General features: G+C 37.9%; 2 protein-coding genes across 8 annotated transcripts in view; one reads left to right on the top strand and one right to left on the bottom strand.

Annotated features, from left to right (window-relative positions):
- Nucleotides 1-1,239, bottom strand: part of MSH3 (mutS homolog 3) — a 182,999-nt gene extending 181,760 nt beyond the window's left edge. For 3 of the 5 annotated variants that reach the window (XM_022593737.3, XM_022593729.3, XM_089909079.1), the window contains exon 1: nt 953-1,239. In XM_022593737.3, the coding sequence (XP_022449445.2) occupies nt 953-1,150 (198 nt within the window). In that variant the 5' untranslated portion in view covers nt 1,151-1,239. The remainder of the gene's footprint in view (nt 1-952) is intronic. The other 2 variants (XM_022593721.3, XM_022593739.3) reach the window with 1 other exon arrangement.
- DHFR (dihydrofolate reductase) lies at nt 1,009-25,278 on the top strand. Of its 3 annotated transcripts, none has more exons than XM_022593744.3 (6): nt 1,009-1,510; nt 1,832-1,881; nt 4,327-4,432; nt 11,170-11,296; nt 16,208-16,323; nt 24,055-25,278. In XM_022593744.3, exons 1-6 carry the CDS (start codon nt 1,407-1,409, stop codon nt 24,131-24,133), a joined length of 582 nt encoding a protein of 193 aa, XP_022449452.1. In that variant the 5' UTR covers nt 1,009-1,406; the 3' UTR covers nt 24,134-25,278. The 3 variants fall into 3 exon arrangements, with proteins under 3 accessions (XP_022449452.1, XP_022449456.1, XP_022449474.1); XM_022593748.3 differs by having other exon boundaries at nt 1,308-1,492; XM_022593766.2 differs by lacking the exon at nt 1,832-1,881 and having other exon boundaries at nt 1,406-1,492.
- The last annotated feature ends 331 nt before the right edge of the window (nt 25,279-25,609 follow it).

Here is a 25,609-nt window from a genome sequence, read left to right as displayed (position 1 = left end):
TTAAGAAAAAAACCTAATATTTAGAAAAGTTGAATTTAGACAGATAATTTAAAACAGTATCATTTTTGAAATGTTAATTGTCATTTAACTGTTTCACATTCAAACTTGATTTATGTTCACCACTGAAAATGCCACAAGATTATGGACTATATGCTGGCAGAAAACCTGTCAAAAACTTAAGTCCTTCACCAAATAACCTCTAAATGGTAGGCATAAAATAAAATCTTGGTGCATTCATGAAAATATAGGCTATGGTCAAAAAACAAAGACAGGAGAGGAACAATCATCTATGGAAGAAACATAAATGAAGGGAACAAGATTTTGAAGCAACAGGAAGCATACAACAACTAGTCATCACATCTGTATCATCTTAAGAAACTTTGTCCACCCAAATTGTGTATCAGACTTTATAACCTGAACTACAAGGGGTACAGTCACCAGGGAACTGCACATGACTTTGACCCGTAAACGCTTGAAATACTAAGCAAGGCTGTTGCAGCCTTAAGAACTAGAGATTTAACGGCAGTTTTCGTCTAGTCAGCTAACCAAACACATACAAATAATAAATAATGCTCCTCTTCAACCCTCAATCCAGAAAAAAAACGGGGGGGGGAGGGGAGAGGATGGAGATTAAAATATGTATCCTTTGACTCTAACCTCATCAGAATGAGCTAAGGTCTGCCATTAAGAGCCGGTGTGACCTTAGCCTCAAATCTATTACCCCAACTGTAATATTACCCTAAAATGTCTGAACTGCATCTAGGACGGATGCCGCCCTGCCTCTTCCCTCTTTCTCCTTCCTGAGCCCCGCCCCTTTCCCTCCTGGCCCAGTCATCTCGCATATTCTCGCGCACAGTCCCCGCCTCGTCCCGCTCCACCCACAAGCACCGCCCCCGCCCGTATGGTCGCGCCCACTCCCCGATGGCCCCGCCCCGCCCTGGACCGAACCCACCACGTGTGGCGGCAACTGAGGCGGGAGAGGGGGCGCTGCGGAATCAGAGTCAGGATCCGCCTTCTCGGCTGCACCCGTTGGGGAGGAGGTGGATTTCAGGCTTCCCGTAGACTGGAAGAATCTGCTCAAAACCGACTGCCTTGCAGGGCCTGGGCCGGCGGGAGCGGCGCCACCAGAGACCGGCTTCCGGCGCGACATCGCGGAGCACGCAGCCACAGCCCGGGAGCAGGACGAGCTGGGAGCGCGAGCCCGCGGCCGCCGTTCCCAGGGCGTCTGCGGGCGCGAGCACGTCGCAACCCTGCAGTGCGCCGGGGCGGGGGGCGGGACGAAGGCGGGGTCTCGCCTGCACAAATAGGACTGAGGGGGCGGGGTGGCCAAAATTTCGCGCCAAGCTGGCGGGTAATCCCCATGGTCAGTGTGACGTGCTAGCTTGGAAGTGTTTTCTGCTGCTATCATGGTTCGTCCGCTAAACTGCATTGTCGCTGTGTCCCAGAACATGGGCATCGGCAAGAACGGGGACCTGCCCTGGCCCCCGCTCAGGTACCTGCTGGGCCGGAGGTGGGTCGATTGTGTTGGATCGGAGCTTAATCGGGGCACCTGGGCCGGGCCGGGTCGACGCTGCGAAAAGAAGGGGTCGGACTCGTGACCTGAGTTGGCGGGAGGTAGGCTTAGACTTCCTTCCGCGTCAGGAGCCTGGCGGCTAGTTACTTATTTCCGTCCCGCTCCAGCTGCCCCGCTAGGCCTTTTACCCCCGCGTCCTACCCCAGAGCAAAGTCCCAGTCCTGGAGGTCCCCCCAGCGCACAGTTTGTCGGGTGCGTTAGAGCTGAAGCCCACGGGATCCCATTCTGAGTAACTCCATGTGTTTCTCTAACTTGTAGGAATGAATACAGGTATTTCCAAAGAATGACCACAACCTCTTCAGTAGAAGGTAATGTGGGATTTTTAAGTGATTCAAATTTGCGAAGGGTCTTGCCTAAGGAAGCTTACCAGTGCAAATTTTACTTAAAAGTTTTTCATGTTAGTCTGGGACCTTTTGTCCTCACATAAATGAGGATGCAGTTCCCAAGATTCATTAAACATTTTTTTTTGGAAAAATTTTCTTTGAAATTTTATGTGAGCGCGCGTACAACTCAGGTATTGGTCAAAATTGGAAGCTAGGTAGAGGCTTCTGTGGAGGTTAGCGCTGGCAAAGGAAACCAGAACAGGCCTTTGAAATAGCTGCTGGAAGAGATGATAGTGCCTGAATGGCAATGGAGAGGACAAAAGTCCAAAAAGTGGTTACAAGATACTCAATTTGGAGATTAGAAAGTTAAAGGTGATGCAGGAAGGCATCAAAGATGAACTCTCAGATTTTCAGTTTGAGAGTCTGGGTGACATGGGAAATAAAGGAGTGGGGAATAGCGTGCAGCTGTAATGATGATGATTTTAAAGTGCTTGTAGTATATCCGGGACAATTTCAGGCACGGGGAACTAGATGAATTGAGCCACTGGAGAGAAGAGGATAACCAAGGATAAGAATGTGGGCATGAGGGAGAAAAAACCTAAGAGACATGTGTGTTTATTCATTAGAGGAGGAATAGCAGAGTAAACAGGGAAACTAAATCAGAAAGGAGCAGATGCAGCATAACTATAACAGGACAGATAAAAGGTACTTCAATTTGGCCCTTGAGTCACTAGTTGGAGACATGATGGCAAAAGCTTGAAGCTAAAAAATTGACATGAACCACTCCCAAGAATCCTAAGTATGGCCTGCTAATAGGAAGAGCATCCCATGCCTGACCTGTTTGCTGGTTTTCAGTAAATATAGTATTACTTGGATAAATGAATGAAAGGGTACCAAGGACGTCTTGGCTTTTTTTTTTTTTAAACGCCTCCCTATGTCCTTCACTTATCATCTCTACCTTAGTTGTTAGGTCAGGTCTGTGCCATATTCCTCATCAGAATTCCTCACCTATTAGCTCCATTATCTTTAATAGTTGATATCTCCTTATTGAACACGTAAAGCTCTGTCTTTGAAAATATAGTGCATATTGTATAAGGGTACTCTGAATTACAGGGGGTTTTTTGTTTGTTCTTGGAGGAAAAAATTTTTTTCCAACATTTGGAGGTAATATTTGGTAAGAGTAGTGAAGCAAAACCTGAAAAATGCTTAGTCTTACAACTTGCAGTTTGTAAATTTAGTGTTTTTGTTTAAATAAAATCAAACTAACGATGATTCTTTAAGAAAACAGATACAGGGACTTCCCTGGTGGCACAGTGGTTAAGAATCCGCCTGCCAATGCAGGGGACAGGGGTTCGATCCCTGGTCCGGGAAGATCCCACATGCCACGGAGCAACTAAGCTCGTGCGCCACAACTACTGAGCCTGCGCTGTAGAGCCTGTGAAGCACAACTACTGAATCCCGCAAGCCACAACTACTGAAGCTCATGCGCCTGGAGCCCGTGCTCCACAACAAGAGAAGCCACCGCAATGAGAAGCCTGTGCACTGCAACGAAGAGTAGCCCCCACTCACCGCGACTAGAGAAAGCCCACGCACAGCAACGAATACCCAACGCAGCCAAAAATAAATAAATTAAATAATTTTTTTAAAAAGTAATAAAACAAAACTACATTGAAAAAAGAAAACATACATGCACTCCTTTTGATAGTCTATCAGAACATATCAAGAATCATAGAAATGAGTATGTTCCTTTGATCCAGATACCTGACTCCCAAGGGTTTTTTTTCTCCTAAGTAATTAAACAAAAATGGAAGCTTTACATGTGTATAGTTTTTATAGAAGCGTTATACTTGAACTAGATGCACAGAGGCACAATTGATAAAGTTTTAAGCTAATTGCATGGAATATTAAGCAGCTGTCTTAAAAAAAAATGACTAATTTAAATGTATAAAGTATGCAAATATGAATAATACTGTTATATCAGTTATTACAGTACATATTAGATGCTGAGTATTATAAGTCTTCAATCGCCACAACAACTCTACAAGTAGGAACTACCATTATCTCCGTTTTATAGATAAGGAAAATAAGACAGGAGATAAACATGACTCGCCTAGTAGATGACAGAATACATTCAATTTGAGCACTTCAACCCAGAATCTTTACTCTTAACTACTATAATATACATGACTACAGTTGATGAAAAGTATATATTGGTTATAAGTTGGCTAAAGCCAAAGGAAATAACAGTTAATAGACTTAGATAATGGATGACAAATGGTAAATTTTGATAAAGCTGTTTTAAATTTTAATTTTTTAAAGCAGATCCACTAGGTGTCCCTATGACAATCATCTATGCATATATGTATGAATATATAAAAATATATATGTACACTCCCAAAATATATTTATCTTTTGCGTGTGATTTTACAGGTAAACAGAATTTGGTGATTATGGGTAGGAAAACCTGGTTCTCCATTCCAGAGAAGAATCGACCATTAAAGGACAGGATTAATATAGTTCTCAGTAGAGAACTCAAGTAAGTACTGTACCATAAAGTCACCACAAGAAAATCATGTTCTGTTTCTTATGGTAGAGGTCAGTATAGGACAAAATAAAATAGTATGAATGTAACTATGGATGAAGCTACTTAATATCATAAAGGTGATTACAGAAAATAAGCAGTTATTTATGCCATATGACAGTAACTTATTCTGTTACTCAAGTGACTGATTTCATCACCTTGACAAATTACATTAAATCTAACTATGGTAATAATAGATTTGCACGTTTCCTTGAACCATTATTCAGTAGACTTAAATATCAGTTATATAATGTAATTTAATAAACTCTTCTAGTTTCATGTAAAATCAAAATACATATATTATGGAACTTGACAAACTTAAGTGGTTATCCCCTCTCTGTACCTAGCCCTAAATGCAATAAGATGTAAATTTTAGGATGGGCTAAAAACTGGTCCTAGTCTTGTGCCCTGTTATTTCTAGTTTACCACAACAGCCAAATAATATTTTGTGCTTTTGTTCTTTACCCAGCATCTGAAGGTTAAAATTTTCAAAGTTTTGAAATGGAAGCATTTCCTAGGAATTCTAGGGAGTGTCTCTAGTTGGCCTGGGGGAGGAATTTTCCTGTTTACCAATTTAACATTAGGTAACATAGTTCTGGATGCCTGGAAATGCCCTGGGGACTTGGCAGGGTGAGGAGGGGGAAGCAGTTTAGGTAAAAGCATTAAGACTCTTCATCAAGTCAACTCCAGTGCTTTTACCTTCACCAAGGCTTCCATGGCATTTACTCTACATGTAGTGCAAACTGAATGCTATTTTGTTTCTTTTTGTTATTTTTTACATTGGTCCCAGCCCACTAAAATAACTTCTGGAACCCCAAGGGGTTTTGCAGGAGTTTACTGTAGGGGGGGAGAGGGGAACCTGAATTATACCATAAGGGAAGGTTTAGGACTGGCATGGTAATTATTCTCTCTTAAACTAATAATATAATCACACAGAAAAAATGCAGCATCCTGGGACACTGCTTGCTTAATAACGGTGGTCATAGTATTCCTTTCCCATGTGTATTATTAGGGTTCACCCAGAGCAGCAGAACCAGTAGAAGATAGATAGATAGATAAAAGAATTTTATTGCAAGGAATTCCACAGTTGTGGGGCTGGGTAGGCAAGTCCAGATATCTGTAGGGCAGGCCATCAGGAAGGGCAGGGAGGAATTCTGCAGAAGGGGCTGAAGCTGCTGCCCACTGGTGAAATTTCTTCTTCAAGGAAGCCTCAGATCTGTTCTTAAGGCCTTTCAACCCCTTGAATTAGGTCCACCCAGATAAAAGTCATTTAATTATCAACTTTAATCACATCTGCAAAATACCTTCACAGCAACACCTAGATTAGTGTCTAAATAACAGTACTATAGCCTAGGCAAGTGAACACCTGAAGACTATCCAACCACGGAAGGAAAAACACTACACAGCTGTAGCCTAAGGGGACTCAGGCCTATATAGATTTTCTGCTAAATCCCTCCTAGAATGGTATAGGTTAAAAACCTGGAAGAAAGTATACCAGAATATTTCACTGATTGCCTTTGAGTGGTGGGGAATATGTTGTGCATCTTGCCATCTGCCCCGATCTTCATGCTGTTCTTTTTCTCCTGGTTGCTAGGATATTCTGATTATATCTTTACTTCATAGAATCCAAATTCACAGACCGTATTGCCATTCCCAGAGACTCTTTAATAACATATTCTTGAATACTACTCAAGTTTATTTATGGCCAGCTTGAGCTAAAACAAACATAAAGAAATCTCAGTGGGGTAGATGTTCAGTTGGGCCAGCATATCTCCTCAAATGATGAGTCTTATTTCTTCTTTATGACCCCCCTATGGTGTATGTAATTGGATTCAGTTGTTTCTTATGTATTTATATGTAACATTTGTTGGTGCATTTCACTTTTTTTTTTTAAGGCAGAGAGAAAATTTAAAATCTTTATCACCAAGCACACCAAGGAAACAGGGATACCAGTTAGAGAAAAAATTTAGAGTTATTTTTTGTCCTTCCTTCTGCTTCCCTACTTGCTGGTCAGTTCCACACATATCCTGAGCACCTGCTATGTGCCAGGCACTGCTAGGTCCTAAATAAAAGGGGGGAGATATATACATGTAAATCTCTTGCTCATGCAAGCTTTTAGAGACATTCAATTTTTCACCACCACCCCACAATGTAAAAAGAAACTGAATCCTCAAAGTAATCCAAAAATTTGCTGCCAGATACTAGTCATTTTGCATAACTGTTCCCTTAATAAGGTATAGGAAAAATGCCTTTCTTAAAGCTTTCTAGACAATCAAGTTGTGGCTTTAAAAGAAATATTATGCAGCCACATTTGGAAAACAGGCATTTTCTCAAAATGTTAAACATAGAATCATCATATGACCCAGCAATTCCACTCTTTGGTATATAACCAAGAGAAATGAAAACATGATTACATAAAAACTTGTACACAAATGTTCATAGCAGCATCATTCATAGTAGCCAAAAAGTGGAAACATCCCAAATGTCCATCAGCTGATAAATGGATAAACAAAATGTGCTATATCCGTGCAATGCAATATTATTCCACAATAAAAGGAATGAAGTACTGATATATGCTACAACATGAATAAGCTTTAAAGTCTTTGGAACCAAAAATCAAATAAAGAAGTTTTACTGCAATGCTGCAGCTTTGGCAGCATCTTTAGAAAATCCAAAATTGCCTGCATGATATAAGATGTTGTAAACTGTCTTCAGTCCATGAAGTTGTCTAACATTTCATAGCAGAATCATTTTTTAGGGTCGTGCTATCATATTCTCCACAGTGATTAAAACTTTCTTCTCTTCATAAAGCTTCAGTTCTTTCCCCACCACTCAAATACTTGGTGTAGCAAAGACTTAGCAACCTGGCTTCTAATACCTGTTCTGGCACCTATTAACTTTGAGCCTTGCTGAACCTCAACTTTCTTATCTACTGAATGGGATTAATGACAACTTCTTAGGGTGATTTTGAGGGTTAATTAATATTTTATATGTTAAATTTCTGGCACACAGAAGGTACCCTACAGATATCAGGTCCTACTCCCCCAGTCCTTGCTATTTTACCAAAATTACATAATTTTGTAGCTTATTGAAAATATTAATATTAATGAGATCACAATGGACAGGCTCATGATCTTATTTTCACCTTAACGTATCACTTTGTTCTTCCTTCCCTTAATCTTGAGACAGAAAAATCCCCTGCTTTTAAAATCAATTCCTTCCCCTGCCTCCACTGTTTTATTCTAGACTCCATTTTGTTTCTGTCCTCAGGACCTTGCTCTGTTATACTGTCCTTTAGTATTTTAAACCTCACCACAGATTACTTTTCTTCTCTCAGTTTTCCTGGAGCTTTCTTGTGTTAAATAACCTTAATGTAAGCCTCAATAATATTTATAGTGGCCTGTCACTTCTGTGTTTTGCTCATGCTTTTACCTCCTTCAAGACTCAGCTAAGGGATCAGACTCCAAAGAGAATTCTTCCTGTCACCCCAGCCAGATGATGCACAACCTCTGTGCCCATCTAGCATCCTCCATACATCCCCAGTGCATGTCCTTTTCACTTTTATGGGCACTGCTGAGCTATTTCTTTGCCTCCCATCAGAATCTTTTTGGTACAGGAAGTGCTTTTTTTTTTAAATCTCTATTTCAAGCACCTGGCATATCTCCTAGCAAAGTAGGGGTTCCAGAATTTTCATGGAATAAATGGTCTGTAGTCAGTTTATAAAAATAGAATCATCCCACATAACAACACTTTGTAACCTGCCTTTTCCCCACTCAATATATTAAAAGATTAATTTCTATAAATATTTTTAGTGGCCGCATAGTATTCAATTATGAGGATGAAGCATATTTGAATCAATTTTTAATAGTTAGAAATCACATTTTTAAAGACTGAGTATTAAAGGTCTTAAAGTGAACATACTTCTGAATTCTGGTTAAGATGTGATTCTAGCCTAGGGTTTTTGTTTTTAACTGTTTTCCCAACCGTCCTCAGGGAAATTGGGGCAGAATTCTATCTGCCATCCTCTTTCATCAGGCACAATGGAAAGGATAATGTTTATATAATACCCCAGAGTAATCAAATGAGGCAGCTCAAGGCCAGAAAACACTGGTCTGAGGGCTCTGCCTAAACTAGGCCACACCATCTGAGGCCTGAGGGAACCAGAATCTAACACCTTTGTAGCCCATGACCACCAGTTGAAAGCCTATTATCTGAATAAGAAGTGCCCCTCAGGCCCCAAAGTCAGGTTGCTGGAACTCAAATCCTAGGTCCACCATTTCCTAGCTGTGTGACTATTGGCAACCTAATCCCTCAACCTCAACATCCTCATCTGTAAAAAGGGATAATAGTGCCTACATTGGACTGCTGGCAACATTAAATGGTATGATGAGTATAAAGCACTGCCTGACCCTACTACTTGTCAGAGCAAGTAGGCACTCAATAAATGTTAGATATTTTCTTTGTAATACAGCTATCCATCAGGTAAAAAGCAGCCTCCCTTGAATAGGGCTTTTAAGGAAAGGGATGGAAGTATCACTGGAGTGCCTGCTATGTGCATTATCTCTTTTAATCTTCATGCCAACCCTCAGGGAATTCAAGATTCTGGGTAACAAGCAAAATATCAAGCATGGCCACACACTTCTTGATGTAGAGTGTGTGTGCTACCACATACCAACTGTCCTTTGTGAGGGAATCCAATCTGGATCAGATTGAGAATGATAGAAAGAAAATTTAGCAATGAAATAAGTAACAATACTGAGTGCTTGCCATGTGGTATTTATTGTGTTAGTTTCTAGGATTTGTGCTGTGAAGAGGCTGATGAACCATTGGCTCAAATTTTTGCTAATTTTCTGTCCATCTAGGGTCAAGTGTTTCTTGTGAAACATTTCTATACCACTAAGTAGGAATACTGTGCTAAAGCATTTACTCAATGTCTTTGTTATATCTAAAATCTGAAACAAATCCTTAATCTGTTCTTTGTTTTCCTTTTTAGACTCACTGCAAAAGGGCAAAGAAGTAGTCTTTACCTTAATCCCTTGAATCATTCTCAAGCCATTGTTCCACAGTCTTCACAAAAAGATTGTCCCCTTTCTTTGAAGTCCACACCAACCACGTATACCACCTTCTAAATCATTTTGCCGTAATCCACCTACTTCTAGAATACCTCTTCCGGTTTTCCTTGTATGTCAGTTCCTAAATCACCGATTTACATCCTACCTTAACTCCTGTCAGCAGTCCTGATTTAAACATCCTCAGTTACTAAAACCATCTTGACTCTTTCAAAGTCATTGTAAACTTGGTTTATTAACTAGACTGTCTTCTCCCCCCAACTCCAAATCTGTTTCTTCTAAATTCAGTTCTCCCCTCGAATGGCCTGGTCCATCCTAGTCACTGCAACTGCCCTGATACCTTTGGGGATCCCTTGGCTCCTTTAGCTTCATCCTAGTCTCCGTGTCTTCTTTCAGCTTTGAATCAAAATATATTCTTTGTGCTATCTTAACTCCTTGAGAGATGACAAAGAGCGAAGTAAGTCAAATAGATATCAAGAAGGTGAGAAAGGAGGCAGCAAAGAGAATGAGTAGTCCCCATTAGCTCTTAGTTAATCATCGTTAGAACTACTAGTTCAAAGGCAATTACATTATTTTTTAAAAGCATCAGTCTAAGAACTTGACATTGAATTGTAATTTCTGTTGTGTCTAATTACTCTGAAAGCCAATTCTGCATGTTTCTTCATTTATAAAGGGAATTGCAAACTCTCACCAAAATAACATTTTTGGAGGTTGGGAGAGACTGAGCTAGTCAATATAAACAATAAATTAATTGACTTTTCCCCTTTGGGATTTTTAATTACAAAAGTAATAACATGCTCATTTTTTGATAATTCATTTATTTCTATATTGTCTGAAACAGGAGAATCCTTTCCCCACACCCCAAAGGTAACTACTTATTAACAGTTTGAATATCATTCCAAACTACAGTCACTCAAACATACCACTCTTTTTCCAACATTTTATCTGAAGACTGTCAAGCCTATAGAAAGAATCTTACAGTAAACACCTGTATACCCACAACATAGATTCTACCACATAGATTATTTTATACTATACTTGTTTTATCATCCATCCAACCATCCATCAGTCTTGTTATTTTTATGCTTTTCCAAGTAAACTGCAGACATTAGTATATTTTCCCCTAAATAATTCATTATATATCTCATTAACTAGAGTTTAGTATTACTTTACTGTTTTTTTCTTTTGAAATAAATATTATGTACAATGAAATGTACAAATCTTACATGTACATTTGCTATATTTTAACAAATATATGCACCTATGTAACCCCATATCAAAGATATAGGACATTACTGTCACTCCCAGAAAGCTGCCTCAAGCCCCTTCCCAGTGAATCTTTACCCCATCCCTCCGGAAATAACTACTGTTGTGATTTTTCTTCCACCACAAATATCATGCAGTATCACAAGTGGTTCTGTTTTTGATTCATTGTAGACCATACATACACAAATGTGGGTTGCATTATTGGCCATGGGCCATACTGATGTTAAATGCTTTTTATTGAAAGTTTTCATATTTATGATGATTTTAATTTTATAATTACTGCCTCCTAGTCAGATTATTTGACTAGTATGAATGGGGTTTATAGAAATTATGTGTAATTCTTTCTTGTAATCTCAGGGAACCTCCAAAGGGAGCTCATTTTCTTGCCAAAAGTCTGGATGGTGCCTTAAAACTTATTGAGCAACCAGAATTAACAAATACAGTGGACATGGTCTGGATAGTGGGAGGCAGTTCTGTTTATAAGGTAAGTAACGTTATCTGTGACTATAAGGAAATAGTTTACCCTCTTTCTTTCAGCTTCCCTGCCATCTCAACTTTAAAAAATTAAGCCATGAGCAAAGGAAGCACGTTATTTCTCCTGGAAGTTAGACATATTGCCAATTTGCACTATTCATTTTTTGATACTATCATACAAACTAAATGAAAATTTTAAAGTAAGTTTTTAGGTCTGTACCAGTCTATTTTCAATTCAAAATAGTTGATGTTTCCAATTTTAAAAACATTCTAAATCCTTCCTGAGAATTGTACTTGCACTGCATTGTCTTCTCCTCCCTGGATGTGCCTAAATACACTAAGCTATCGTCTTTTCCTCAAGGATAAATATTATGCCCCTTACCGAGGAAAGGCTGTGGCTCTCCGTTGAGATACACTGACTAGATGTATGTGAACTTGTTCAAAGCACAAGACTTTCCCTCAACAATTTTCATATAAAGTGAGGGTAGGGGGAAAGTGTTACATGATTTCGTATCATAAGAGAAGACACTGTGTTAAATAGAAAATATTCCTTTTTCTTGATACCAGATGACTTCCAGCTTTAAAAATTTTTGAGGATAATAAATAGAATTTTATAACTCTTTTATAACACTGAGGAAAGATTACATTTATGGAGAGGAAAAATCAGCCCCTACCCTTTGTGGCTTGTCATAATATATGAACACAAATTATTTTAGAAAGAAGTATATACCAGGATCCTAGGTGGCATTATAAAAACTCTGTTTCTTGGGTTCCTGTTTCTACAATCTTTAACATTCTCCATTTGTAATAGGGGGAAAATGGACATTTTCCTTTGATCTTTTCAGCCAAGAATGAATTTCTAAGAAAATAAGTTGTTTATTTGCTGAGTGCCGATCACATTTTGAATGATTCAATACCATAGTCACTTGAAAATGTATTCTTTAAACAATATAAGTACTTAAATACATTTATATAATTTGATGTATCTGTACTTATATAAATAATAAAGAAGTAGAATCTGTAGGTTTTTGCATTATCCGCCTCACACCACATTGACTTACAGAACATTTGGGACTACCAGCCTGTTTTTGTAAATAAGGTTTCAATGGAACACAACCATGCCCATTGGTTTAGTGTTGTTTATGGCTGCTTTTGCCTACAAAGGTAAGAAACCATATGGCCCACAAAGCCTAAAATGTTTACCATCTGACTTTGTACAGAAAAGGTGGACCAGGATTATTTGGCCTGAGGCAAACCAGCAATGGAGCCTACAGGCCCTTTGGTGGGCCTAATGGTGGACTCTTGGAGGGCTCACACCAAGGAGTACTTCCCAGAACTTCTGCTGCCAGTGTCCTTGTCCCCACGGTGAGCCCCAGCCACCCCCCGCCTCTGCAGGAGCATTCCAACACTAGTAGCCGTGTGGCTGACAGGGTCTTGGTGCTCCAGCCGGGAGTCAGGCCAGAGCCTCTGAGGTGGGAGAGCCGAGACTGACATTGGTCTACCAGAGACCTCCCGGCCCCATGTAATATCAAATGGCGATAGCTCTCCCAGAGATCTCCATCTCAACACTAAGACTCAGCTCAACTCAACGACCAGCAGGCTACAGTGGTGGACACCCCATGGCAAACAACTAGCAAGACAGGAACACAACACCACCCATTAGCAGAGAGGCTGCCTAAAATCATAATAAGGTCACAGACACAGCAAAACACACCACTGGACATGGTCGTGCCCACTAGAAAGACAAGATCCAGCCTCATCCACCAGAACACAGGCACCAGTCCCATCCACCAGGAAGCCTCCACAACCCACTGAACCAGCCTTACCCACTGGGGGCAGACACCAAAAAACAATGGGAACTATAAGCCTGCAGCCTGCGAAAAGGAGACCGCAAACACAGTAAGTTAAGCAAAATGAGAAGACAGAGAAACACACAGCAGATGAAGGAGCAAGGTAAAAACCCACCAGACCAAACAAATGAAGATGAAATAGGCGGTCTACCTGAAAAAGAATTCAGAGTAATGACAGTAAAGATGATCCAAAATCTTGGAAATAGAATGGAAAAAATACAAGAAACATTTAACAAGGACCTAGAAGAATTAAAGAGCAAACAAATAATGATGAACAACACAATAATTGAAATTTAAAATTCTCTAGAAGGAATCAATAGCAGAATAACTGAGGCAGAAGAACAGATGAGTGACCTGGAAGATAAAATAGTGGAAATAACTACTGCAGAGCAGAATAAAGAAAAAAGAATGAAAAGAACTGACAGTCTCACAGACCTCTGGGACAACCTTAAATGCACCAACATTCAAATTATAGGGGTCCCAGAAGAAGAAGAGAAAAAGAAAGCGTCTGAGAAAATATCTGAAGAGATTATAGCTGAAAACTTCCCTAACATGGGAAAGGAAATAGTCAATCAAGTCCAGGAAGTGCAGAGAGTCCCATACAGTATAAATCCAAGGAGAAACACGCCAAGACACATATTAATCAAACTATCAAAAATTAAATACAAAGGGCTTCCCTGGTGGCGCAGTGGTTGAGAGTCCACCTGCCAATGCAGGGGACACAGGTTCGTGACCCGGTCCGGGAAGATCCAACATGCCACGGAGTGGCTGGGCCCGTGAGCCATGGCCGCTGAGCCTGTGCGTCCGGAGCCTGTGCTCCGCAACAGGAGAGGCCACAACAGTGAGAGGCCCACGTGCAGCAAAAAAAAAAAAAAAAATTAAATACAAAGAAAAAATATTAAAAGCAGCAAGGGAAAAGCAACAAATAACATACAAGGGAATCCCCATAAAGTTAACAGCTGATCTTTCAGCAGAAGCTGCAAGCCAGAAGGGACTGGCAGGACATATTTAAAGTGATGAAAGGGAAAAACCTACAACCGAGATTACTCTACCCAGCAACGATCTCATTCAGATTCAATGGAGAAATTAAAACCTTTACAGACAAGCAAAAGTTAAGAGAATTCAGCACCACCAAACCAGCTTTACAACAAATGCTAAAGGAACTTCTCTAGGCAGGAAACACGAGAGAAGGAAAAGACCTACGAAAACAAACCCGAAACAGTTAAGTAAATGGTAATAGGAATATACATATCAACAATTACCTTAAATGTAAGTGGATTAAATGCTCCAACCAAAAGACAGACTGGCTGAATAGAAACAAAAACAAGACCTGTATATATGCTGTCTACAAGAGACCCATTTCAGACCTAGGGACACATAGAGAATGATAGCGAGGGGATGGAAAAAGATATTCCATGCAAATGGAAATCAAAAGAAAGCTGGAGTAGCAATTCTTATATCAGATAAAATAGACTTTAAAATAAAGACTATTAAAGAGACAAGGACGCTACATAATGATCAAGGGATCAATCAATGAAGAAGTTATAACAATTGTAAATATTTATGCACCCAACATAGGAACACCTCAATACATAAGGCAAATGCTAACAGGCATAAAAGGGGAAATCAACACAATACAGTAACAGTAGGGGACTTTCACACCCCACTTTCACCAATGGACAGATCATCCAAAATGAAAATAAATAAGGAAATACATATGCTAACACATATATATGGAATCTAAAAAAGAAAAAACAAAAAACGGTTCTTAAGAACCATGGGGCAGGACAGGAATAAAGACGCAGATGTAGAGAATGGACTTGAGGACACGGGGAGGGGGAAGGGTAAGCTGGGACGAAGTGAGAGAGTGGCATGGACATATATACACTACCAAATGTAAAATAGATAGCTAGTGGGAAGCAGCCGAATAGCACAGGGAGATCAGCTGGGTGCATTGTGTCCACCTAGAGCAGTGGGATAGGGAGGGTGAGAGGAAGATGCAAGAGGGAGGAGATATGGGGGTATATATATATGTATAGCTGATTCACTTTGTTATACAGCAGAAACTAACACAGCATTGTAAAGCAATTATACTCCTATAAAGATGTTAAAAAAAGAAAAAGAAAAGTTGGGCCATATATCATTAACTTTGATACAGATCTTCAAATGCTGCTGTGATTAGTCCCTTCAATTTTTCTAATTTTTGGTACAGTAAGAATTGGTAGAATACTGATTTGATTGGGGCAAGAGAATAAATGATTTAATGTAAGCCATAGGATTGAAAATAAAAAGTAAAATTTGTTCTATGCCCTTTGTATGGAATTTTAAGGATTACACACAGTTGAATTTATATGTATATGGGTTTTTGTTTTGTTTCAAAAGCTATTTCAAAATCAAGAGTTATTGCTTTCTTAGAGTTGCAGCTGGGACTCCTGACTTTGTATTCGAATTTTAAGATATTTGTTCCAGGGCAGTTTTTTCTCTGTATAAACTATCAATAGTACTATAGGCAGTAATAGAAAAGTCATTAACAATATAATGCCAAATGCAGTCATTAGCAACAAGAGACAGAATACATTACCTACTAGCATTGTAACTATCTGCTGAGAAACCGAGGCATTAAATTTTATGAATCTGTACTAAGCATGCCCTTGGGATTTTCATTAGTCAAGGTCTCATGAAATTACTATCCTATCCATGTATATATAGGGTAACTAGATAATTTGGGGTTTTTAATTCTTAAACAACAACCAAAGATAAAAGACAAAATTGAATGCTTAAAATGAAAAAAAGAGTTCATGTAAGCAAACTAGAGCCCAGAGTATGTTTGAACTCACCCTTGTAATTCTTGATAAATGATTAGGGCCATTGCCAACTAAGTCATACTTTGCAGGGTCCCAAACTAAAGAATAGGATAACTAAATAGCATGCTTTGGAGGTAACAAGATATGTAGCATGTCTCTAATACCTAGTACAAACTTCAGTATGTAATTAAAGCAAAAATATTAGAGTTTCTATAACTTTTGACACAGATAAATAAGGAAATTGATGCCTTTTGTTTTATTTCAAAGGAAGCCATGAACAAGCCAGGCCATCTTAGACTATTTGTGACAAGGATCATGCAGGAATTTGAAAGTGACACATTTTTTCCAGAGATTGATTTGGAAAAATATAAACTTATCCCAGAGTAAGTAAAATGTTATTCATTGGTCTGAAGCACCTTTGGCTTTCCTGCTTAAGAATTATAGAAAAGAGAATGTCTCTTCAGATTGAATTCGAAGTAGCAATGTGTTTTATAGACAAAAACTATAGGAATTTTTGGATATGTTTTAACGTTGAAGACTTGGGAATGTTCAGGTTTTAATGACTTCACTGAAATCTAGAGAATAGGCATTAGTTCATTCTGTAAGATCAGTGCTTATTTAGCATCAGACTTTGTCTTAGGCATTGGGGATACAGTGTTTACCAAGACAGATGATGTCACTATTCTCCAGGAGATTACATCATTTATAGTAGAGGAGGAGGGTGGCAAATAATAGATAAACATCCAAAGAGTTGCTGTGTGGTAAATTGAAATACTGTGATGTGGTAGATACTGTGTAGTCTGAGAAGTCCTCTCTGAAGAGTGATGTCTACACCAGATCTAAATGGCAAGAAGCCAGCCACACAAAGGGCTGAAACTGCAAGCCAGACGGCAGTGGCATTCCAGGAGAGAGCATTCCGGAAACCAGAAGTAGCTAGCGCAGAGAACTGAGGGCAGAAAGAAGCCTGGCGTGTTCCCTGAACCTGAAAGCCATGGTGGGCATTGTGAGCGAGGAGGAGACCAAGAGGGATCAGACCCAGGGCAGGTTTAGAGGGTTCTGAATAGAGAGTGATACTCTTCTGTTTATGGGCAATGGGCTGGAGGGGGCAAGAGTGAAGCAGGGAGACCAGTTACAGTAGTTCAGGTGAAAGATGAAGGAACTAACTTAGTGGTGGAGGTGGAAGATGTTACACTTGATTTACTCTGTAGTTTACTTTGATTTTAGCATGAAACTGTCTGCTTTTGAAAACATTTTAGTTTAAAAGCGCTTTTCAACTGTTGGCTATGCAGAGTAGAAGATTTATTATATCAACACTTTTAGACTAGCACTTAACACATTCTTTCAAACACTCTCAGTTGAAAACAGTCATTCTTTGAGTGCAAGTTTGATTTTGGAAATACCTCCTAAAAGCCGCATTCAGAGCCAAGTCTGAATAAATGGATGGCCAAGCTTTAGAATAAAGTATATTACTTTAAAGAGTAATATAGGTAATGGTCTCAAATCAAATGAAGTTGGTGACTGATTTTCTTGGGCTCTTTACTAGGTCTAAGGAAAACTGGAAATTCTAAGAACTCTAAAAAGTTTCTAAACGGCTAAAGTACAGGCTTTTGCTTATAGTCTCCAAAGGTGACTACTTAGAAAAATCACATTGATTTCATATATATATATATATTTTAAATCAGCTGTGTTTCTTTGTCCCACCTTATTTTCTCTTGTACCGCTTAGATGGCTGATTCTCACATTAATTATGTGGATATTGATCTCTGCTATCCCTCATTTCTTTCCTTTCTTTTTGCTACTAACAAAAAGAATAGATTACCGTGTGAATCAGCTTCATATTAAATACCTTTGTAAACCCTGTCACTCTTGATTAGACCTCTTTCCAAAGCTATGACCCTTCAAGATCCTTGATAACTTAAAACAAATACAATTCAGGCTCTTTGACTCTTAGAAAAGAAAATATTAACATCTGAGAAATGATTCACACATCTCAGTATTCACCCATTCGAAGTATATAATTCAATGGTTTTAGTATATTCAGAGTTGTGCAGCCATCACCACAATCTTAAGTTCAGAACATTTTCACCATCCAAAAAGAACCCCTGTACACATTAGCAGTCGCTCTCCATTCCCTTCCCCTGCTGGCTCTAGGAACCACTAAATCTATTTTCTATCTCTATAGATATGCCTATTCTGGATATTTCATGTTAACAGAATCATGTAATATGAAGTCCTTCTTGGAATTGGCTTCTTTCATGGAATTGGCTTCTTTCACTTAGCATACTGTTTTCAAGGTCATCCATGTTGTAATATGTATCAGTACTTCATGCCAAAAAGAATTCCATTGTATAGATTTACTACACTTTATTTATCCATTCACCAAGTAGTAGACATTTGATTTATTTCCACTTTTTGGTTAATGTAATGCTGTTTTGAACATTCATGTACAAGTTTTTGTGGGGATGTATATTTTCATTCCTCTTGGGTATAATCTGGGAGAAGAATCACTGGGTCATATAGTTTAACATTTTGAGGAACTGCTGAACTTTTGATAATGTGACTGTACCATTTTAAAGTCCCACCAGCAACATACGAAGGTTCCAGTTTCTCTATATCCTTGCCAACACTTGTTATTGTCTGCCTTTGTGGTTATAGCTATCCTAGTAGGGATGAGGTGGTATCTCATTGTGGTTTTGATTTGCATTTCCCTAATGACTAATGATGTTGAACATCTTTTCAGGTGCTTATTTGAGATTTATATACTGTATCTTCTTCGGAAAAATATCAATTCACATCCTTTGCCCATTTTTAAAATTTGGTTATTTATCTTTCTATTACTGAGTTTTAAGAGTTCTTTGAATATTCTGGATACAAGTCCTTTATCGGATATATGAGTTGAAAATATTTTCTCCTATTATCTGAATTGTCTTTTCACTTTCCTAATTGACTTTCACTTTTCCTAATCATTTGCAGCACAAAGGTTTTTAATTTTTATGTAGTCCAATTTTCCTACTTTTTTTCTTTTGTCAATTGTCCTTTTGGTTTCATACCTAAGAAACCATTAGCTAATCCAAGCTCACAGAGATTTTTTCCTGTGTTTTCTTCTAAGAGTTTTATAGTTTTAACTCTTAATTTAAGTCTATGATCTGTTTGAGTTAATTTATATATGCTATAAGGAAGAGGTCCAAGTTCATTCTTTGGTAAGTAGCACACCAGTTGTCCTAGCACTGTTTGTTGAAAAGACTGTTCTTTTCCCCGACTGAATTGTCTTAGCACCTCTGTGGAAAATCTGTTGACCATAAATGTGAGGGTTTATTTCTGGACACTCGGTTCTATTCCACTGATCTACATGTGTATCTTTATGCCAGAACCACACTGTCTTGATTACTGCAGCCGTGTAATAACTTTTGCGATCAGGAAGTACTAGTCTTCCAACTTTGTTGTTCTTTGTTGTTTTGACTACTCTATGTTCCTTGCATTTCCACATGAATTTTATGATCAGCTTGTCAATTTCTGCCAAAAAGCAAGCTAGGATTTTGATAGAGATTGCCCTGTATCTGTAGATTACTTTGGAGAGTATTGCCATCACATCAGTATTATGAACATTTGATGTCTTTTCAACTTATTTAGATCTTCCTTAATTTCTTTCAGCAATGTTTTGTAGCTTTCAGTGTACAAACCTTGCACTTCATTGTTAAATTTATTCTTAAATATTTTGTTCTTTTTGATACTATTGTAAATCAAATTGTTTCTTAATTTTATTTTCAGATTGTTCATTGCTAATATATAGAAATACAATTGATTTTTGTTTATTGAGCTTGTATCCTGCAACCTCACTGAACTCATTTATTCTGATTGTAAATGGATTCCTTCAGATTTTCTAGATACCGAATATATCATTTGCAAATAGAGATAGTTTTACTTCTTCCTTTCTAATCTGGATGTTGTTTATTTCTTTTTCTTGCCTAATTGTCCTGGCTAGAACCTCCAGTATGATGTTCAATAGAAATGGCAAGAGCAGACATCCTTGTCTTGTTCCTGATCTTAGAGATACGATGTTAGCTGTGGGTCTTTCATACATGCCCTTTATCACACTGAGGAAGATCTCTTCTATTTCTAATTCATTGAGTGTTTTTATCATGAAGGAGTATTGGGTTTTGTCAATACTTTTTTTTGAGTCTTTTGAGATAATCATGTGGTTTTTGTCATTAATAAGACAAAATATATAATTAATACTTAATATGCTATCAATAAGGTATATTACATCTGTTGATTTTTCTGTTAAACCCATCTAGCATTTTTGAGATAAATCCTACTTGGTAGTAATGTATAATCCTTTTTATATGTTGCTGAATTCCATTTGCTAATATTTTGTTGAGGATTTTTACATTTATATTCATAAGGATATTGGTATATTGGTCCGTAGGTTTTTTTCGGTAACGTCTTCATCTAGTTTTGCTATCAGGATAGTGCTAGCCTCACAGAATGAGTTGGGAAGTGTTCTCTCCTCTTCTACATTTTAGAAGAGTTTGTGAAGGACTGGTGTTAATTCTTCTTTAAATGTCTGAGAAATTTTTAATGGTGAATAGACTGAGATAGGAAATTGCTATCCAAAGCCAAAATTCAAAGAAATTGCTCCAAAATGGACATTCTAAACAAGGCTATGGAAGAAAATAAAAAGTCCTTTCTTCCACTGCAGCACGTCATAGTCATCTGTACTTTCAAGCCTGTAGCAACGTAGTAACAGCCTCTTTAACATGGGACGGAGGGAATCCCCTAAGGGATAAGGGAGATGTGAAGTAGTATAAATCTTTCATGAAATAGAGAAAAAGGAAACCTCTGAAGCAAAGAGAATATGCTTTGTCCCTGGACGTCTGTAACACTGCTCAATTCTGGAGCTTTCTTTCCAAATCTCTCTACATTGGGCAACTTAAAATTGCTCCCTACTGTCCAGAAATGAGTTCTGATCACTCTTTACTCCCCTTCATTCTTTCCCCACAGCTACCCACTTTGTTTAGACTTCCATTATCCCTATCCTAGGCCTCTTGTGGTTACATAGGTTTCAGTTCAAACACAGTATCTTTTATTAACACCAAACTTCCTGGTAATAAAAGCACCAGTATAATGAAATAAAAATGAAAGAGGACTACTGTGAAGCAAGAAGAGAATAAATTAAAATGTAGATGAAGCCACAAGTGGTAGAAGTCTAAAAGCAGAATATTAACGAAGTAAGATGGTATTACTTTGTGTCTCCCTTTTTTTCCCAGTGGGTCATTGTCAATGCAATCGTTTTTTTTGACAGCACCATGCCAGCCTGTCCATTAAGGTTCTGCCCTTATTCATCTTGCCTGGAAGAAGTCTTTCTATCTCAAACTATTTCACACTAGGATCCAACCAAACCATCAGAGCAAAATATTTTATAGCAGCAGTTTTCCCACTTAATGAGCCCCAAACAGACTTCTCCCTCTAGTTAACAACCTTGCATGTGACCATGTAGTCAAATAGGATTAAAGACCAGAAGAGGCCTTTGAGGCAGTAATTGGCTCCAGAGCTGGGACAGATGCCCCTCACCAGTAGACACTTGAAGTAGGATTTAGATGGGTTGACGTTTCCTCTTCCGTTCCCATTATTTCTTGACTGTCCAACAGGATCCTGGCGTATTTGTCCATATTATTTGTAGATCCCTCTCCTCCTGAGCCTGTGCTTCCTATAGAGTCATCATTTTTAGTTATGATTTGGTTCTTATAGATTCCTGTTCCAGGAACTCTGTTTACCTCTATTTTAGACCTTCCATCAAATCATCTCTGCATTATTCTCATGCTCCTTTGTCAGTTCAGATCTTATGATTATTTGATTCATTTGTTTCTTTAATGCTTGAAGGTTCTAGAAAAGACCATCTATCTGGGTGGTTCATAATAAATAGGTGGTATTTCCAAATCCTGTTAGACTTAAACTTGGAGTTCAAAGGTTGCTCTTAGACAGTTTGTTCTTCAGAAAAGTTTGGAATTATGATTATTAGGTAGTTATCATTATTAAAACAGACTGAATATGTGAATATTGTGGAAAGTAAAATTAATCTTAAGCAGAATTAAATTTTCGTTTCACAGAGAAAATAAACATTATTACCATGACTAGTGACCATATCTAGCCCATAGCATAGTTATTTCTAAATCATTATTATTCATGGTTTTAGAAATAGCTTTGATTTGATACTTTGCTTTTATCTTGTTAGCTGACAATCTTGATACTCTTGAGAATTTTAAACACACACACAAATGTAAATGTTGCTTTTGGTGACTCATCTAAGAAAGTAAAATTGTGGTTTAAAGTTGGCCTAGTAAAATCATTTCTTTAAACAAAGAAAAAACTATATTGCTACTAAAACAGTAGAACAGAAACAGCTTAGGAAATGGTTAGTAAACACAAACATACCTTCTTCCTCTGAAATATATTCTCCTTTTTTTCTTACATATTATTATGCTATTGTTATTTCATGTTTCTAATTATATATTTTTTCAAAATGGCATAATCTCTAATTGGTCAACAAAAGGTTAATTCCTATTATTACTCAGCATTCTGTTGGGTATCGTAAGAGACTTAAATTTGTTTTCTATGTTATCTCTGCCTACGATGAGGTTAGAAAATAGTTAGGGGGACAAAACAAACTAATATCATTAATGGGTAACATTTGTAGAGCACTTAATATATCAGGCACAGTGCTAAATTCTCTATAAGGATGAAGACTTTTTATTGATAGCTAAGTGTCACACAGCAGAACCAGGTTCAAACACAAGCCTGACTAAAGCAAGTCTTCCTGACCCCTCACCTCCAGCACAGTGGATACAGCCAGCACAAGCCTACAGAAGTGTACCAAGATTAGGGTTGTGGACAAGAGTGGTCAGAACAGCCTTCAGTGGAAGACCCGGGTTTGGGGTTTTTTTGTTGGGGGGCGAGCAGTGGTGTTCAGTGAAAAATAATTTTTTTGTTGTCATAAGAACACAGCATGAGATCTACTCTCAACAAATGCTTAAGTGTACAATACACTATTTTAAACTGTAGGCCCAGCGTTACACAGAAGATCTCCAGAACTTGCTCATCTTGCTGAAACTTTATATACCCTTTGAACAGCTACTCCCTGTTTCCTCCTTCCCTCAACCCCTGTGAACTACCCTTCTACTCTCTGTTTCTATGAATTTGACCATTGTAGATTTCTCATATAAGTAGAATCATGCAGTATTTGTCCTTCTGTGACTGACTTATTCCACTTAGCATAATGTCCTCCAGGTTCATCCATGTTGCTGCATATGGCAGGACTTCCTTGTTTTTTGAAGGCTAAATAATATTCCATTGTATGTATACATATTTTCTTTATATATTCATCTGTCACTTGGCTTCCATATCTTGGCTATTGTGGATAACACTGCAGTAAACATGGAAGTGCAAATATCACTACAAAAGATAAGTGTTGGCGAGGATGTGGAGAAATTGGCACTCTTGTACATTGTTGGTAGGAATGTAAAATGATGCAGCCACTATGAAAAATAGTATGATGTTTCCTCAAAATACTAACAATAGAACTACCATGTGATCCAGCAATCCCACTTCTAAGTATATACCCAAAGGAGGGCCTGGGTTTTGACTTAGAAGCTGAAGGAAACACACACCTAAGTGAGTGTTAGGAGTAGAAAAGATCAGATAAACAGTGATTCTAGTAAAGGATATGAAATAAGCCACACACTGGGGAATTAGAGCAGTGTGGTGTCCACTGATTAAACAAATCAAGAATCCCCATGCACCACACACAACTTCAGTTCCACTCTTAACAGCTAAAGGTTGTGTTTTATTTTTTCTTTGTTCACACAAGAGATTTGATACCAAATGTAAGACTTGCAAAAAGTTCTTAAGAAATTTCATATTAGCTGGGTGACAAGAGTGGGAACATAAAAGAGAAACTGCTAACAGTGGTTAGTTTGGGGGAGAAAAACTAGGAGTTAGAAGGAAAGGAAGAATTATACTTTTTATTTTCTAACTTTCTGTAGTTTGAAATTTTTCTTACTATTTGCATGTGTAGTGTATTTGCATAATATTTAATTATACATCTTTTTCTTTTACAGATATCCAGGTGTTCCTTCTGATGTCCAGGAGGAGAAAGGCATTAAGTACAAATTTGAAGTATATGAAAAGAACAATTAATGTGAAAGTGTTTTCTGATCTATTTCAAGCCTCCTCCTCCCCCAGCAAAATTATGTATTTTTTGTTGTAGAGACTTTTGTTGACTTTAGATCTATGGATAATTATTTCTAAGCAAAGTACTTTTATTCCCCATTAATCTTAACTAGACTGTATCAGATACCATCTGTGAAGCATATCTTGCTGTAACTTCCTGAATGCCCATCAAGAGTCAAGAATAGGTGACCAGCACCTGCCTAGGGTAGAATATCTACCAAGACAGCCCAAAGTAGGAGAGTGCCCTGGTAGCATGAGCTGAAACCAGAGCCTATATATAGCACTAGGAGCTAGGCAGATGGGTCCAAAAGTCAGAAATGGGTTATAAACAGAAGAGCTAGCATTCAGTTATTTAAATTAGATCAAAAGAGGGACTGTGAATTACTTTATATCACACTTCTGAAAAAAATTCCCTTCACTCAGACCAGGAGTCAATAAGTTGAAAAGTCCAGGATATTCCACAGGGATAGTAAAGAGGCAGGTACGAGACTACCTTTTCAGTGGTTAAAGGAGAAGGTTTGAGACCTTAAAAAACTTTGTTCCTGATCTTCAGTGAGATTGCATGGGATGTTACAATGATAGAACAAGAATTGGCTGCTCTTTACAAAAAAGAATAATCTAATATCAAACATAATATCTAAAATTAAAAATTCAAAGAGGTAATAAATTGAGAATGAATATTGCTAGAAACCAAAATTAGTAAGTTAGAAACTAAACTTCACAGAATTAAAAAATGAAAATTAAAACATGTTTTACCCATCACGTTAGCAAAGATTTAGATTAAGTATCCAGAAAAAATAGCATTTTCTGCCTTATAAATTGGTACAAACTTTTTAGAGTGTAAGTTAGCAATATCAATTAAAATTCAAAATATTCTGGGTTTGGACCCAGAACTTCCACTTCTAGAAATTAATCCTGAACAAAGATATGGACCCAAGAGTATTTGTTGCAACTTTTTTTTTCAAACTTAGAAACAGCCCAAATGTTGATTAATAAGAAATAACTAACCAATATGTCTATAAAATGTAACATCTGCAGCAGTTAAAAAGAATGAAGTACTGACAGGAAAATGCCAAAAATTGCTAAATAAAAGAAGCAAATTGTGTATAATACTCAAAATGTTTAATAAATGTTCATGTGTGGGAAAAAGCGTGCTGCAAACTGTTGACAGTATCAAAGTTGGGAATGTTATTTTCTGCGTTAGGTATGTCTGTTGTGATTAGATTTTTTGTAGCATTATGTACTTATTTTCATGAAAAATTACTTAAAATGATAAATTGAGCCCTTTATGCTTAGCAGTAAAATTAGGTTACAGAACATCAGGAATAAAAAGAAATGTCCGAAAATCTTCCATAGAGGGAAAAAAACAGATCACACAGAAGAATAGGAATCAATACGGACTAAGACTTACAAACCACAAGAAGACAGTGGTGCTCTCTGCAA

Source organism: Delphinapterus leucas, chromosome 3 (genome assembly GCF_059928025.1).
Source record: "Delphinapterus leucas isolate spDelLeu-1000000601 "Yukka" chromosome 3, BTC_Dleu_Yukka2, whole genome shotgun sequence".
In the NCBI taxonomy this organism is placed as follows: domain Eukaryota; kingdom Metazoa; phylum Chordata; class Mammalia; order Artiodactyla; family Monodontidae; genus Delphinapterus; species Delphinapterus leucas.
The sequence above is the reverse complement of the archived record's forward strand: the minus strand, read 5'-3'. Positions and strand labels throughout refer to the sequence as shown.